This window comes from Tachyglossus aculeatus, chromosome 17, assembly GCF_015852505.1.
Source record: "Tachyglossus aculeatus isolate mTacAcu1 chromosome 17, mTacAcu1.pri, whole genome shotgun sequence".
Classification (NCBI taxonomy): domain Eukaryota; kingdom Metazoa; phylum Chordata; class Mammalia; order Monotremata; family Tachyglossidae; genus Tachyglossus; species Tachyglossus aculeatus.
Window position 1 is genome coordinate 56,825,840 of NC_052082.1, and position 17,547 is coordinate 56,843,386.

General features: G+C 51.8%; 1 protein-coding gene across 1 annotated transcript in view; it reads right to left on the minus strand.

Moving 5' to 3' along the window:
• Nucleotides 1–17,547, minus strand: part of TAF15 (TATA-box binding protein associated factor 15) — a 33,025-nt gene that overhangs the window by 13,270 nt on the left and 2,208 nt on the right. Inside the window, exons 2-7 of the mRNA XM_038759066.1 lie at nt 6,415–6,454; nt 4,811–4,862; nt 4,637–4,721; nt 4,420–4,525; nt 2,356–2,549; nt 1,363–1,483 (exon numbers count right to left, since the gene is read on the minus strand). Coding sequence (XP_038614994.1) covers nt 1,363–1,483; nt 2,356–2,549; nt 4,420–4,525; nt 4,637–4,721; nt 4,811–4,862; nt 6,415–6,454 — 598 coding nt within the window. The remainder of the gene's footprint in view (nt 1–1,362; nt 1,484–2,355; nt 2,550–4,419; nt 4,526–4,636; nt 4,722–4,810; nt 4,863–6,414; nt 6,455–17,547) is intronic.

Consider the following 17,547-nt stretch of genomic DNA (forward strand, 5'->3'; position numbering starts at 1 on the left):
CCCAGTTGTCTGGAGCTTCTCTTTCTGTGGGGGCCAAAAAAATGCCCCAATTCTGAAGAAAACTCATTCCTTAGGCCTGAGGTTCAGGATGCTCCTGGCCAAAGACTCTAGGCTTTCCTAACCCAGGGAGGGACGGAGAGAGGAAGGAGAATCCGAGCCTTTGGAAAGACCCATATCCGGGGAATTTGGGTCCCATAAGCGCCCAGCAGTGCACACAGGGACAAGCACGCACGCACACACAAGCGCACAAAACACACGTGCACGCTGCCCACCCCCCGCCTCTGGTACGCTGACTGCCACACGCTCTAGGTAAGGCTCTGATAACTACAGGCTCGGAGAAATTCAGACTTAAGTGTGATCCACCCAAAGCCAGTCTCTCTGACCCCTGGGAAACGCTGGGTATCGGGGGCAGGGATGCCTGGGTTCCTCACGGAAGCCTGGACTCCGGCTGGTTCGCTTTCCGCTAATCCTTGGCAATCTGGCCTACCAAACGGCCGCTTATCAATCTTCGGCCAAGGGAGAGGCCTCCACCTAATCTTTCTCTAGGGCTCACATTGCCCGAACGGCTAAGCTTCCGGCGCCCCTGGAGAATAACTGATCAAGTGGCGCTCGGTAGCATTTCTTCTCGAGACTGAAGCCAGAGGATAGCATCAAATGCAAATCAATCGATATCCTGGCCTTTCTTGACAACCGAGAAATACTCGGGGCAACGGGGCGGGGGGAAGACACCCCATTTCTCGAAATGACTTCGGTTTTGTGAAGTCGCCCTATGGGCGTCAGCCACTCCCCGGAAAAAGGGCCGAGTCTGATGCCATCGGCTGGATAACCTCTCCAATCTTTCCAGGACAAGGCCCCCGACTTAAAGACGCCCCCGCCGCCGCCGCTGCACGGGGCTTTGGGCCGGGGCACACTCACGCTGACGACCTCTAATTCTCCGTCTTGAACGCTGAACTTACCTTTCTCGAACTGCAAAACTCCCTAAAACCGCCTTTTACGAGGGTTTTGGACTCAGGCCGGAGAAACGGAAGACGGGCGGTGGCCGGGCCAGGACCAGGGAAGGCGGCATTGCGACTCAAATGGTATTACTCTTCTAATCGGGGCGACCGTCTTTCCTGACTCACCCGCGTCCCCCGGGCTAAGCCGAGGTCAAGTGACCGTTTGGCATTTCGGGGTCGGGAGGCAGCGGGGCACCCTCTCTCATTACCCCCCTCCCGCCTCCCCGATTCCCTTACAGGAGGCGGGACCCCCCCCGGCACCAGGTCCCCGAGTTTCCCGCTAGATAGGAGACCCCGGAACCGCACAGGTTAAACGACAAAGGAAGAGGACAGAGGAGAGCAGAGACATCGAGGAAGGCAAACTTACCTGGAACCTGCCATGGGACCTCTTCCATCCTTGTCATATCCCCCACGCCCTCTACCTCCTCCCTGAGACCCGCCAAAGCCTCTATTATCTTCTCCATACCTATTCACGTCGCGACGGTCATCTGCAGAGACAGAGGAGCCCCGTCACCTTTCTGGCCGGCCCCCTCCCCTCGAGCCCCGGCTCCCCCGGGGCCCCATCGGGAAGTCTTCCTGCATCCCGGAGCCCATCGGGGCCAACCTGCTCCCGACTGTAAGCCCGCTGTTGGGTAGGGACCGTCTCTATATGTTGCCAACTTGTACCTCCCAAGCGCTTGGTAAAGCGCTCAATAAATACGATTGATTGAATGAATGAATGAGAGAACGATCCTGCCTGGGGGAGGGGGTGTCGGTGGACCCACGAAGGACCATGCCCGTCTGGAGGGCCGCGGGCTCTTGCTATAAGCTAGACCGTGAGCCCGCTGTGGGCAGGGATGGTCTCTCCTTATTGCTGTACTGTACTTTCCAAGCGCTTAGTACAGTGCTCTGCACGCAGTAAGCGCTCAATAAATCCCATCGAATGAAGGAATAAGCGTTCCCGAATTATTTGGCGCTTTCAAACCGGAAGGCGGTGGTGTCCCTTGGGGCCTTTGTGCTTTACACAAAAGAGGGGTGACTGGGGCTCTCCCTGAGAAGACTGAGGACAGAAGGGGTCGGGGCGCCCCTCTGCAGCTCGGGCTCCTGAAGAAACCGTCCGAGTTCCCTTAACTAACCACCGGCCTGCTCGCGAGAGATCACCTGCAGCCAGAAACCCAAGAGGAACTCCATCTGATGGGAACTTAATGATAACAATAATAACGACTGTGGTATTTGTTAAGCGCTTACTATGTGCCAGGCACTGTACTAAGCGCTGGGGTGGATACAATCAAATCCAGGTTGGACGTGGGATGTTGGTTTGGGGGGGAACCCTGAGCTCACTCCAGACGGCCTCCCCCGACCCCGGGGCCCCCCCGGTTACCTTGCTGGTGATGGCTGTACCCATCCCTCTGAGAGGAATACGACTGTTGGTTTTGATTATACGAGTCCTGCTGCTGATCGTAACCGGACTGCTGGTCGTAGGAGCCTTGGTGCTGGTCATAGCCGGACTGCTGCTCGTAAGAGTCCTGGGGACCGTACTCTGACTGGCCGTAGGAAGAGGCCCGTCCACCTTGGCTGAACGGGGATCCAGAGGTCAGGAGGCTCCAGCACGGGGCCGCCCGCGTCCTTCGGCTGGGCTGAGCGCTCCCGGCCGCCGCGGCCTCCTCCCCCGGGATCCGGGCGCCTCCCGAGTCCCACCCGGAGAAGCCGAGAGGGCGCCGAAGGGGGGCCGAGATGCCCACGGGGCTACCGTCACCACAGACCTCCGTCCGCGGTGAGCCCCCGGGCGACAACGGTCTGGCCCACCCGGCTCGGTCCCTAAAATCACCCGGCTTCCTCCTGGATGCTTCCTCGGATAAGATGGCTGCGGCCCACCCCGCTATTCCCACTTCTCCCAGGTGCAGGCCGCTCTGCCTTCCGCTGGCCCGACAAACCCAGAAACACTCAGACGCGCGCCCACACGCAGGCCACATTTATCCTCCTTCCCCTTACCACAGACACCGAGCAGGGCAAAGCGGGTCTGCCCCTGCCCGCAGCTAGGACTGACTAGATGGCAACAGCCGGAATTAGACCCCGATCTTTAATCTGAGGGAGGATTCCCCACTCCCCACCTTCAAAGCCTTATTAAAAGGCACATCTTCTCCAAGAGGCCTAAGCCCTCATTTCCTCTTCTCCCGCTCTCTTCTGTGTCGCCCTTTATTTACCCCTCCCTCACCCCCACAGCACTGGGGCACACATCCGTAATTTATTTCTTCACATTACTGCCTGCCACCCAGACTAGACCGCAAGCTTGCTGTGGGCAGGGAACCCGTCTCCCAACTCTGCTAGGCTGTACTCTGGCAAGCACTTAGTACAGTGCTCTGCACGTACTAAGTACTCCGATCGAATGGCGGATTGAACTAAAAGAGGTCTGGAACCTCGGGCTGAAGGCCAAAAATGACACTTATTCTAATCATTCGTTCATTCCATCGTACTTATTGAGCACCTACTGCGTGCAGAGCACTGTACTAAGTGCTTGAGGGAGTCCACTCTACCAATAGACATATTCCCGGCCCACAGTGAGCTTACAGTCTGGAGGCTGTGGACTTCTCTCACGGTTAATGAGGCAGGTCAGTCTTAGGGGAATACGACCATCGTAATCGCTCCTACACCTATACACACCTGCCAAAGACGTGAACGCCAGACAAGGGCCAAGGCAAAACACTCTCACACAGGAGGTCGCCGCAATCACACAAACACACACACAGCTGCCAAAGAAGTGAAAGCCAGACAGGAGTCACTGCAAAGCACTCTCTCTCTTCTTCCCAAAGACATGAATGCCAGATAGAAGCCACCACAATATATCCATACATATATTTATACACATACGCATATATATAGCTCACACACAGACAGCTGCCAAAGATGTGAACATCTGACAGGGACCACTGCAAACGCACAAGCGCCGCCTCCAAAGACGGCTAGGACAAACTATACTGCAACAGCCCGAATTAAACCCTGATCTCTTATCTGAGGGAAGATTCCACCCTCCCCACCTTCAGAGCCTTATTAAAAGGAACATCTATAAGCCCTCATTTCCTCTTCCCCCGCTCCGCACGTGGCAAGTGCTCAATAAGTACGGCTGAATGACCGAACGGACGGAATAAGTGACATTTCCGAAGTCTCCGACCCGCGTGAGTTCAATCCGCCAATCGATCGGTGGGATCTGAGCGCTTGCTGCGCGCAGGGCGCTGTACTAAGTGCCTGCAAAGACGTGAACCCAAGGGGGGGGGCTGGCGTGGACACACACACACACAAACACACCCAAGCGGAGATGAAGCCCGGAGGTTCGGCCCTGAGAGCGGAAAGGGGTGATTGGGGAGGGGGAGGAGGCGATGGGGCGCCGGCCACCTGTGCCGTCCCTCCTCCCCCGGCCCGGCCGAGCCCTTCCGGTGACTTTCCTTACCCTCCTGACGACTCTGTGCTGTGCTGCCCCTGGTTGCTGTGACACTGCTGCTGGCCGTAGGAGCTCTGCTTTGGGTTTTCATAACCGCCGTAGGACTGGCAGTAACCTAAGGGAGAGGGTGGGTGAGGGGGCGCGCCCGTCCCCCAGAGGCCGGGTTCCCGTTTCCCCTCCGCACGCCTCCCCGAGGGCCAAGGGGAACGGGGGTAACCGGCCCGACCTGATTGGCCTTGTCCGTAACTGGAGTAGCCGCTGTAGTTCTGTCCGTAAGAGGAGTCGGACGATTGCCCGTAGCCGGAATAACCCTGCAATTTAGGGAAACGCCCCCGTTTCATCGCCCGGCCGCCCCGGGCGGGACGGCCCCCGGCCGCGCGTGGCGAGGGCGCGATCTTACCTGGGACGTCTGTCCGTAGCTTTGACTGCTCTGGTTACCGTAGGAGGGGTAGCTGTAAGACAAACGATCCATCAATCAATCAATCAATCAATCAATCGACCGACCGAACTGACTGGCGGCCCGCTGGATGCCGAGCGGGGAACGTATCTCTTTTTACATTGAACTCTCCCAAGCGCTTAGTACGGTGAAAGGCAGCACGGCTAAGTGGGTAGGACCCCACAGCCTGGGAGGCCCAAGGATCCGGGTTCTAATCCCCGCTCCGCCGCTGGTCTGCTGTGTGACCCTGGGCAAGTCACTTCCTTTCCCCGGGCCTCGGTTACCGTAGCTGCAAAATGGGGATCGAGATTGAGCCCCACGAGGGGTAAGGACTGTGTTCAACCTGATATAACCTATATTTACCCCAGAGCTTAGTACGGTGCCCGGCTCGTAGCGAGCGCTTAGAAGCAGTGTGGCTCAGTGGAAAGAGCCCGGGGTTTGGAGCCGAGGTCATGGGTTCGAATCCCAGCTCCGCCACATGTCTGCTGTGTGACCTTGGGCAAGTCACTTCACTTCTCTGAGCCTCAGTTCCCTCATCTGTCAAATGGGGATGAAGACTGTGAGCCCCCCGTGGGACAACTTGATCACCTTGTATCCCCGCCAGCGCTTAGAACAGTGCTTTGCACATAGGAAGCGCTTAACAAATGCCATCATTATTTTAAAAAAAGCGCTCTGCACACAGTGAGCGCTCAATAAATACGACTGACTGACTGCTGTAGAGTTTGGAGACAGAACCCTCCCCCTGCCCTCCGGGAGCTTTATCTCTCTGGGGAGGTGGAAGCTAGAGGAATTTAGAGGTGGAGGTGGACAAAGGGAGGGCGGATGTGATGAGCGAGTGTTTTCCGTAGTGTTCGAAGCTGGCCAGAAACGCTACGGGCCGGGGTGATTTTCCCAGTTGATACCAAAGGGTAGAGAAGCAGCATGGAGTAGTGGCTGGAGTCAGAAGGTCATGGGTTCTAATCCTGGCTCCGCCACCTGTCTGCTGCGTGATCTTGGGCCAGTCACTTCACTTCTGGGGGCCTCAGTTACCTCAGCTGTAAAACGGCGATTAAGACCGCGAGCCTCATATGGGGCAGGGACTGTTTCCGACCTGATTTGCTCGCATCCACCCCAGTGCTTAGTACAGTGCCTGGAACTTAGTAAGCGCTTAAATACCATTTTTTTTTTTTAAAAAAAGGCAGCCCATTTGTCAATCATTACAGGTGGAAGGCCATTGACTTGTGACTTTGGGACGGTCACATAACCTCTCTGTGCGTCAGCTTCCTCAGCTGGAAAAAGGGAATTAAATCCTACTCCCACTTAGGCTAAGCGCCCCAAGGGGGATGAGGACTGTGTCCAACCTGATGCTCTTATATCTACTTACCCCATAGCACGCACTTAACCAATACCATAATTAGGATGATTATTATTGCTACCCAGGTCGTTTTCTGTCCCCTTTCCCATCTGCTGCTCACGGGGGCTTCGCCACTTTCCCTTGAGAGGAGCCGGAATTTAATCCCTGCCAAGACACCACGGTTGAGGGACGGGGTGAGGCCCGCCTGGGTCGATGTGATGGGAACACACTGTACCTTTGCTGCTGGCTCCCGGACTGACTGTAATTTCCGGAATCTACGACACAAGGAAAAGGTTTCAGAATCTCACGGAGGGTGGCCTGTCCGCTCAGAGCTCAACTCTAAGCCGAGGGTCCCAAACTAAGAGGTTTTGGGGGAATGTGGGGGCCCGCTTCCGGGCCGGGGCCAAGCGAATCGCCTCTGGATTATCCCAACTCACCCGCCTTTCAACCCTCTTATTCCGAAAAGCTTTCCAGCAAGGATCTGGGTTCAACCCTGGCTCCACCCCTTGTTTGCCGTGACCTCGGGCAAGTTGCTTCACGGCTCCGGGCCTCAGTTTCCTCCTCCGTGAAACGGGGATTGAGGCTGTGAGCCCCACGTGGGACAGGGACTGTGTCCAACCTGATTAGCTTGCATCCACGCCAGTGCTTAGCAGAGTGGCTGGCACGTAGTAAGCGCTTAAATACTACAATTACTATTATCAAAGCCGTATGGATCCACAAAAAGGAAGACAACAGGCTATCGTCACGCGTAACCTCCCATGAGCCATACGAACCCTTACGCTGTAAAACCCCAGACTAAAGATCGGAAAACGCCGGATATGTCTTTCAAAGCCTTCAAATGCCCCCAAACAAAACGAGCTTTTGAACTTTGGTCTCAATCGGTGTTATTCAGGCGGCAAAACAGAGCTTAGTTGCCAGGCTTGGGGCTGGTGGCCCATCAGAATCAAACCGAAGTTATTCAGCAAACTCTCGGGACGGCGAAACTGGGCCTTCGCGAGCCAAGAGCCTGTTCGTTCGGGCTCTAAAAATACTCTTTGAGCTGGACTCTGATACCACTTTGGCCACAATATACGGGTGGCCTCGAAGGGGACTCAGGAGCCAAGTATTTCTGGAGCTCGAGTTGGCCGGATGGCTTTAGCCCAGCCCTGGAAGTCTGTAAAACCAAACTCTTGTATTTTCCTGGGGCTCCTTACAAGTTTCTCAACATTTCCTCATTCTCCTGCTGAACGGCCCCGCTCAGGAGCGAGGGGGCCTGGCCCAGAATTTATTTTGAGACAAGATTCCAAAAGCCGACCGGCTGATGGAGCCGTTTGCAGTCTGCCCCGAGTTCGAGTCCCTAGGCTGCTCTGGATACCCGTGTCCCTAATTACAAATGAACTCCGCAGCGACGATGCTCAAAAAAACCCACGTTTTCAAGTTAGAGATAACTTCCGAAACTAATCAAACTCTCCCCTCCTCACCACCTGGTCCCCCACGACTCCGGTTCTCCCAGCCATGATTGGGGGGCGAGAAATGAGAGGTCGGGCTCTCTGTCCACCTTCGCTTAATGGAGTGTTAGCTTAACATCCTCGTGTCCTTCTGAGTTTTCTCGGCTCCAAAACCAAGTCGGAAGACGGAGACCGCGTCCTCTATGAGGCGGGAGACGTCGGCCTTGGTGACGCTCCCGCCTGGCGATGTAATCGACTTTCCGATCCCGGGGTGCCGGGCTTTCTCCCACCAGACCCGTGGCCAGTGAGTGGTCTCTTGGAAATTCACCGGCTCGAGCCGGGAGACAGCGGGACATGTGACACTCCAGCGGGCTTGGCTCCGGCAACAGAAAACTTGGGGGGGCCGGAAAGTGGTCAGATTAACAAAGGTGGAGGCCCCAACACGGTGACCGCTAATTTCCGATCCACGCTCTCCTCGGACCGAGGTATCCGAAACCATCGGGACACCGTCGCTGGTTGCTGGATCTAAGATCGAGACCTCGGATTCCAGCGAGGGGGGTTTTCGCTTTGGATTCCCCGACCAAATCGTCCAAACGGAAGAGTCACAGAACCATCTTCTCCATTCACTACTCAGAGAGAACGGAGCCGGGGGGGATGAAGTATTGTAAAACACTTGGGGGAAGGTAGACGTTTTTAATGGAATTACAAATCTGTTGGCCTAGACCCAGAGAGAAGCATGATGATAACCAAAAGGGAAGGATATGAGGCTTTCTTTCGCCTGGCCCACGCCAGGACACCGCTTGGATGTTTTCTTTATTTCTCAGATTAGTTTGATTTCTGCACCTTATAATGAGTATTTGGCTAAACGTATTAGGGGACACAACTCTTTTGACGACGGTTCTCTACAGTTGAGTAAAAACAGCTCCTGGGAATGCAACAGGAACCATGCCACTTCCATGTTATTATAATTATTATTACTTCCAGAATTGGGCCCAACCTCGAATAAATCCCCAATTCTTTCACCCGCGCCGGTGCCACAACTTCGAGGCGGGGAAAACCGCTCGACTCCAGTGAATCTTGGTTTTCAGACCCGTTTCCGTGCTTCAACCTGCTCGGACCCTGATTTTCCCTTACGTCGTTTTTCAAAAATATCCCTGTTTAAAGGGCCCGCCGCTGGACTCTGTGCTGTGCTGCCTAGAATGCACTGGGCTGATCGCTGCGCTGCCCAAACTCAATTTATCGCATCTGTTCCTAAAATGTTCGGGGGCTCGTGCTGATTTGACTCTAGCCCGTCTTGACTCGCCCCCCGATGTTGCCCCTCAAACTGAGGAAACTACTGAGATTTAAACTTGAAAACGTACGCCAAACACCTTTCGATGGTTTGGTCTTTGGTCACAGCCCCCATACGGTGCAAGGACCCGACGACCAAGTCTCTCATTGTACATTTGTGATTGCTTTTATAAAGTATCGCTTCAGTGTGGCTCAGTGGAAAGAGTATGGGCTTTGGAGTCAGAGGTCATGGGTTCAAATCCCAGCTCCGCCGCTTGTCAGCTGTGTGACTTTGGGCAAGTCACTTCACTTCTCTGGGCCTCAGTTACCTCATCTGTAAAATGGGGATTGATTGTGAGCCCCACATGGGACAACCTGATCACCTTGTATCCTCCCCAGTGCTTAGAACAGTGCTTGGCACATAGTAAGCACTCAACAAATACCAAAATTATTATTATTGTTATTATTCATTCATCCAATCGTATTTATTGAGCACCTACTGTGTGCGGAGCACTGTACTAAGCGCTTCATCCTGTACCATCATTAACAACTCTCCAGTTCCACACGGCAGGGTTAGCCCTACTCGATTTGATCTACTTAAACTTTCCCCAAAACTGGAAGGGGAAGGTGGGGCGGTGAAGATGCCCTTATAAGCGGACGATGAAGTGCCCAGGCTTGGGACTCAGAGGTCCTGGGTTCAAATCTAAGCTCTGCCAATTGTCAGCTGCGTGACTTTGGGCAAGTCACTTCACTTCTCTGTACCTCAGTGACCTCATCTGTCAAAATGGGGGTGAAGACTGTGAGCCCTGCGTGGGACAATCTGATCACTCTGTATCCTCCCCAGCACTTAGAACAGTGCTTTGCACGTAATAATAATAATAATAATGGCATTTGTTAAGCGCTTACTATGTGCAAAGCACTGTTCTAAGCGCTGGCGGGGGGGATACAAGGTGATCAGGTTGTCCCACGTGGGGATCACAGTCTTAATCCCCATTTTACAGATGAGGGAACTGAGGCTCAGAGAAGTTAAGTGACTTGCCCAAGTTCACACAGCAGACGTGGCAGAGCAGGGATTCGAACCCATGACCTCTGACTCCAAAGCCCGGTCTCTTTCCACTGAGCTAAGCTGCTCCTCCTACTCCTGCACATAGTAAGCGCTTAACAAATGCCATCATTATTATTATTCTAAGCAGCTTTTTGCTTCCAAATTCAAACTTGCGGTTGAGTCATCTAGATTTGCTGGAAGTTTGTTGCCAACTTGTACTTCCCAAGCACTTAGTACAGTGCTCTGCACACAGTAAGCGCTCAATAAATACGATTGATTGATTGAATATTGCTTTCAAAAGCCAGAGATTTTGTGGTGTATAAAAATGCTAGCGGTTTTGACTGCAATCTGCCTTGTTGAATTTGCCGGAGGGGAACAATACAAAAATTGTAAGAATTAATACTCTGACCCGGGTGTATTTCTACGGTTATAATCTGAGGCAGGGTTCGCAGGGCCTAGCGGCGAGAGCACCGGCCTGAAGGCCCTGGGTTCTAATCCCGGCTCCGCCAGTTGTCTGCTGTGTGACCGCTGGCAAATCATTTCACTTCCTCTGTGCCTCAGTGACCTCATCTGTAAAACGGGGATCGAGACGGGGCGCCCCACGGATTGTGTCCAACCTGATTAGCCTGTATCTCCCCCGGCGCTCAGTACAGTGCTCGACACACAGTCGGCACTTAAATACCATTATTATTCTGTTAACTTAGTTCTCCCGTTGAAGTCAAAAACAAAAAAATCACCACTGTCCCTTATCCACTTGTCTCAGGTTCTCTTTCAACAACTCCAGTGAATACAGCGCGGGCCCGGGCGTGAGAAGGACCTGGGTTCTAATCTCGGCTCCGCCACTTATCTGCTGGGTGACTTAGGGCAAGTCACTTCACTTCTCTGGGCCTCAGTTACCTCAGCTGTAAAATGGGGATTAAGACAGCGAGCCCCACATGGGGCAGGGACTGTACCCTACCTGATTCATTCATTCAATCGTATTTATTGAGCACTTACTTTCATTCATTCATTCAATCGTATTTATTGAGCACTTACTGTGTGCAGAGCACTGTACTAAGCGCTTGGGAAGTACAAGCTGGCAACATATAGAGACGGTCCCTACCCATCCACCCCGGTGCACAGAGTAGGCACAACAAATATAACAAATGCCACAATTATTATTATTATTATTAATAATTGGGAAGAAAGGTCCAACTCCCCTGCTGACTTTGATTTTTCCCCCTTCATCTTCCTGCTGCGTTGCTTAATGGCTAAAACTCTCATTACACTTTAAGGACAACTAAATCCACAGCAAATTTTAAGAGCGGAGGTGGGGCAATGGAGCATACAAACTTTAGGCTACAGAGCTGACCTTGAAATAAATCCACTGAGCCGTACTACGGCTCCAGAGCCCTAAGCAGTGTGGTTCAGTGGAAAGGGCCCGGGCTTTGGAGTCAGAGGTCATGGGTTCAAATCCGGCTCCGCCAACTGTCAGCTGTGTGACTCTGGGCAAGTCACTTCACCCCTCTGGGCCTCAGCTCCCTCATCTGTAAACTGGGGATGAAGACTGTGAGCCCCCCGTGGGACAACCTCATCACCTTGTAACCTCCCCAGCCCTTAGAACAGTGCTTTGCACATAGTGAGCACTTAGGAAGCAGCGTGGCTCAGTGGAAAGAGCATGGGCTTTGGAGTCGGAGGTCATGGGCTCGAATCCTGGCTCCGCCACATGTCTGCTGTGTGACCTTGGGCAAGTCACTTCACTTCTCGGGGCCTCAGTTCCCTCATCTGTAAAATGGGGATTAAGACGTGAGCCCCACATGGGACAACCTGATCACCTTGTATCCCCCTCGGCGCTTAGAACAGTGCTTTGCACGTAGTAAGTGCTTAAAAATGCCATCATTATTATTATTATTAATAATAATAACTGCCATTATTATTATTCTTACTTTGGGTCTTGGTTAATTAAAAAAAAATAAAACCAATTAGAGACGTGAATTTGGCTCTCTCGGGTTTGCAACTGTTCCTCTGGCCAGGGCAGGCCACAGCCGGCCGACACGAGCCCCAGAACCCCAAGGCGATCAAGTGGTGGCCCTATTTGATTACACAGTGGCCTCCATCCATCCCTTCAGATCGAAATCCCGAAATCCCACCTGCCGGCAACCGTATCCGCGATCTTTCTGGTTCTTCCCGAGAGCAAACTTAGGCTGGCTCACTGAGCGAGCACTACTGAAGCGCGCGGGCCCCTCTCCCCCCGGATTTCATTCGTCCGGATGGAGTTTCTCATCGGCGATAGATCGGAGAGCGGATCATTTCTATTTTTCTGGGCTCGCTGGAGTTTAGGCTTGGTGTTTTTCAACTCTCCGTCGCTTCAAGTGGGATAACTGGGCCAACAAAATGGCCAAACTCCCACAACTGACGTTTTCTAGGTGAGGCCGCATCCCGTTGTTGGAATAAACGGTGGGCGGGGAAGGCCTAGGGAGACCCCACCTAGTAGCTAACGGTTGGGGACTGGGAAGTGATTCCGTTCCCATCAATTCCTCCCTTGGCTACCTGCTTCCCACCAAAGGCAGGCACACCTGCCCTCATCCAGTGCTGGCAGTCAGAAGGGGCTGGGTTCTAATCCCGGCTCTGCCGCGTGACCCTGGGCAAGTCACTTTGCTTCTCTGGGCCTCAGTTCCCTCATCTGTAAAATGGGGATCAAGAGTGTGAGCCCCGTGTGGGCCAGGAAGTGTGTCCAACCTGATTAACTTGTATCCACCCTTAGCACATAGAAAGCGCTGCACAACTACCATCATCATATTACTCTATTTTACTTGTACATATCTATTCAATTTATTTTGTTAATGTTTTGTTTTGTTCTCTGTCTCCCCCTTCCAGACTGTGTACAGATTTATTACTCTATTTTACTTGTACATATTTGCTATTCTATTTATTTTGTTCATGATGTGCATTTAGCTTTAATTCTATTTATTCTGATGACACCTGTCCACGTTTTGTTTTGTTGTCTGTCTCCCCCTTCTAACCTGTGAGCCTGTTACTGGGTAGGGACTGTATATATATCGCCAACTTGTACTTCCCAAGCGCTTAGTACAGTGCTCCGCACACAATAAGCGCTCGATAAACACGATTGAATGAATGAATGAATGAGCCCACTGTTGGGTAGGGACCGTCTCTATATAATAATGATGGCATTTATTAAGTGCTTACTATGTGCAAAGCACTGTTCTAAGCACTGGGGAGGTTACAAGGTGATCAGGCTGCCCCAAGGGGGGCTCACAGTCTTCATCCCCATTTTCCAGATGAGGTAACTGAGGCCCAGAGAAGTGAAGTGACTTGCCCAAAGTCACCCAGCTGACAATCGGCGGAGCCGGGGTTTGAACCCATGACCTCTGACTCCAAAGCCCGGGCTCCATATATATGTTGCCAACCTGTACTTCCCAAGCGCTTAGTACAGTGCTCTGCACACAGTAAGCGCCCAATAAATACAACTGATTGATTGACTGATCATCTCCAGTCTTTCCTCTGTGTGCCCACTGTTGGGTAGGGACTGTCTCTATATGTTGCCAACTTGTACTTCCCAAGTGCTTAGTCCAGTGCTCTGCACACAGTAAGCGCTCAATAAATCATCATCAATCGTATTTATAATAACGGTTTATTATCATAAATTATTATATATTATATATTATTATTATAAATACAACTGATTGACTGATTGACTGAGCTCTGTAAATCTGTTTTTGTGTGTTTTGTTTTTTGGAGGGAGGCACTTAAGCCAAGAGCCTGGGAGTCAAAGACCTGGGTTCTAATCCCCACCCTGCCCCTTGTCTGCTGTGTGGCAAGTCTGTGCCTCGTTTTCCCTCCCCTGAAAAATGGGGACTGCACCTCCGAGCCCCATCCAGAACCGGGCAGACTGTGGTCCCTCCTTCTACCTCCCTGGGCGTTTAGCACAGTGCTTCGCACCTGGTAAGCTCTGAAGCCCCATAGGGAAGAAAACCGTGGCACCGCGCGAAGCAGCATGGCCTAGTGGCTAGAGCCCGGGCTTGGGAGTCAGAAGGTCATGGGTTCTAATCCTGGCTCCGCCACTTGTCTGCTGGGTGACCTGGGGCAAGTCACTTAGCTTCTCTGGGCCTCAGTTCCCTCACCTGGAAAATGGGGATGGAGACTGGGAGCCCCACGTGGGGCAGGGCCTGTGTCCAACCCGACTGGCTTGAATCCACCCAGCGCTTGGTACAGTGCCTAGCACACAGTGAGCACTCAACAAACGCCATCATCGTTATCCAGCGCTTAGAACAGTGCTTTGCACATTGTAAGTGCTGAATAAATGCCATTATTATTATTATAATTATATGAGAAGCAGCGTGGCTTAGTGGAAAGAGCCCAGGCTAGGGAGTAAGAGGTCCTGGGTTCTAATTCCGCTCTGCCACCTGTCTCCTGTGTGTCCTCGGGCAAGCCACCTCTCTTTGCCTCAGTTACCTGTAAAATGGGGATTAAGACTGTGTGCCCCATGTGGGACAAACTGATTGCCTTGTATCTATCCCAGCACTTAGAACAGTGTTTGGCACATAGTAAGCGCTTAACAAATGCCAACATCATTATTATTATTATTATTACCCCAGTGCTTAGAACAGTGCTTGGCACATAGTAGCGCAAAACAAGTACCATCGGTATTATTATTACCACCTCACCTGTAAAAGGGGGACTAAGACTGTGAGCCCCACGTGGGACAACCTGATGACTTGGTATCCCCCCCAGTGCTTAGAACAGTACTTGGCACATAGTAAGTGCTTAACAGAGACCATCGTTATTATTATTATTATTATTTGTTTTAGTATTTGTTACTATTATGGGGGTGAAGACTGTGAGCCCCACACGGGACACCCTGATTACCCTGAATCCACCCGGTGCTTAGAACAGTGCTTGGCATATAGTAAGGGCTTAACAAAGACCATTATTATTATTATTATTATGGGGATAAAGGCTGTGAGCCCCACGTGGGACAACCTGATGACCTTGTATCCCAGTGCTAACAACAGTGCTTGGCACATAGTAAGCGCTCAACAAAGACCATCATTACTATGGGGATGGAGCCTGTGGGCCCCATGTGGGACAACCTGATGACCCTGTATCCCTCCCAGCGCTTACAACAGTGCTTGGCACAGAGTAAGCGCTCAACAAAGACCATCATTACTATGGGGATGAAGCCTGTGGGCCCCACGTGGGACAACCTGATGACCCTATATCCCTCCCAGTGCTTACAACAGCGCTTGGCACATAGTAAGCGCTCAACAAAGACCATCATCATTATTATGGAGGTGAAGCCTGTGGGACAACCTGATGACCCTGTATCCATCCCAGCACTTATAACAGTGCTTGGCACACAGTAAGCGCACAACAAAGACCATCATTATTACTATGGGGATGAAGCCTGTGGGCCCCACGTGGACCTGATGACCTTGTATCCCCCCAGCGCTCACAACAGTGCTTGGCACATAGTAAGCGCACAACAAGCAGCTTGGCTCAGTGGAAAGAGCCCAGGCTTTGGAGTCAGAGGTCATGGGTTCAAATCCCGGCCCTGCCAACTGTCAGCTGGGTGACTTTGGGCAAGTCACTTGACTTCTCTGGGCCTCAGTTCCCTCATCTCTAAAATGGGGATGAAGACTGCGAGCCCCCCCACTCCGCCCCCATGGGACAACCTGGTCCCCTGATTTCTAGACTGTGAGCCCACTGTTGGGTAGGGATCGTCTCTGTATGTTGCCAACTTGGACTTCCCAATCACTTAGTACAGTGCTCTGCACACAGTAAGCGCTCAATACGATTGAATGAATGAATCACCTTCTAACCTTCCCAGCGCTTAGAACAGTGCTTTGCACATAGTAAATGCTTAACAAATGCCGTCATTATAATTATTATTAACAAAGCCCATCATTATTACTATGGGGATGAAGCCTGTGGGCCCCACGTGGAACAACCTGATGACCCTGTATCCCTCCCAGGGCTTACAACAGTGCTTGGCACATAGTGAGCGCTCAACAAAGACCATCATTATTACTATGGGGATGAAGCCTGTGGGCCCCACGTGGGACAACCTGATGACCCTGTATCCATTCCAGCGCTTACAACAGCGCTTGGCACATAGTAAGCGCTCAACAAAGACCATCATTACTATTATGGGGATGAAGCCTGTGGGACAACCTGATGACCCTATATCCATCCCAGCGCTTACAACAGTGCTTGGCACATAGTAAGCGCTCAACAAAGACCATCATCATTATTATGGGGATGAAGCCTGTGGGACAACCTGATGAGCCTGTATCCCTCCCAGCGCTTACAACAGTGTTTGGCACATAATAAGTGCTCAACAAAGACCATCATTATTATTATGGGGATGAAGCCTGTGGGACAACCTGATGACCCTGTAACCCTCCCAGCGCTTACAACAGCGCTTGGCACATAGTAAGCGCTCAACAAAGACCATCATTACTATGGGGATGAAGCCTGTGGGCCCCCCGTGGGACAACCTGATGACCCTGTATCCCTCCCAGTGCTTACAACAGTGCTTTGCACGCCCTCGTCCCCCTCTCCATCCCCCCATCTTACCTCCTTCCCTTCCCCACAGCACCTGTATATATGGATATATGTTTGTACATATTTATTACTCTATTTATTTATTTTACTTGTACCTATCTATTCTACTTATTTCATTTTGTTAGTATGTTTGGTTTTGTTCTCTGTCTCCCCCTTCTAGACTGTGGGCCCACTGTTGGGTAGGGACCGTCTCTCTATGTTGCCAACTTGGACTTCCCAAGCGCTTAGTTCAGTGCTCTGCACACAGTCAGTGCTCAATAAATACAATTGATTGATTGATTGATCCAGGGCGGTGGTTATTATTCTTTTAGACTGTGAGCCCACTGTTGGGTAGGGACCGTCTCTAGATGCTGCCAGCTTGGACTTCCCAAGCGCTTAGTCCAGTGCTCTGCACACAGTCAGTGCTCAATAAATACGATTGATTGATTGATTGATCCAAGGCGGTGGTTATTTTTCTTTTAGACTGTGAGCCCACTGTTGGGTAGGGACCGTCTCTAGATGTTGCCAGCCTGTACTTCCCAAGCGCTTAGTCCAGTGCTCTGCACACAGTCAGCGCTCAATAAATACAATTGATTGATTGATTGATCCAAGGCGGTGGTTATTATTCTTTTAGACTACGAGCCCACTGTTGGGTAGGGACTGTCTCTATATGTTGCCAACTTGTACAGTGCTCTGCACACAGTAAGCGCTCAATACGATTGATTGATCCAGGGCGGTGGTTATTATTCTTTTAGACTGTGAGCCCACTGTTGGGTAGGGACCGTCTCTAGATGTTGCCAACTTGGACTTCCCAAGCGCTTAGTCCAGTGTTCCGCACACAGTAGGCGCTCAATAAATACGATTGACTGATTGACAATACCATATTATGTCTCCGACTTGTACTTCCCAAGCGCTTAGTCCACTGCTCCGCACACAGTCGGCGTTCAATAAATACGACTGATTGACTGATTATACCATATTATGTCTCCCACTTGTACTTCCCAAGCGCTTAGTCCAGTGCTCTGCACACAGTCGGCGCGCAATAAATACGATTGATTGATTGACAATACCATATTATGTCTCC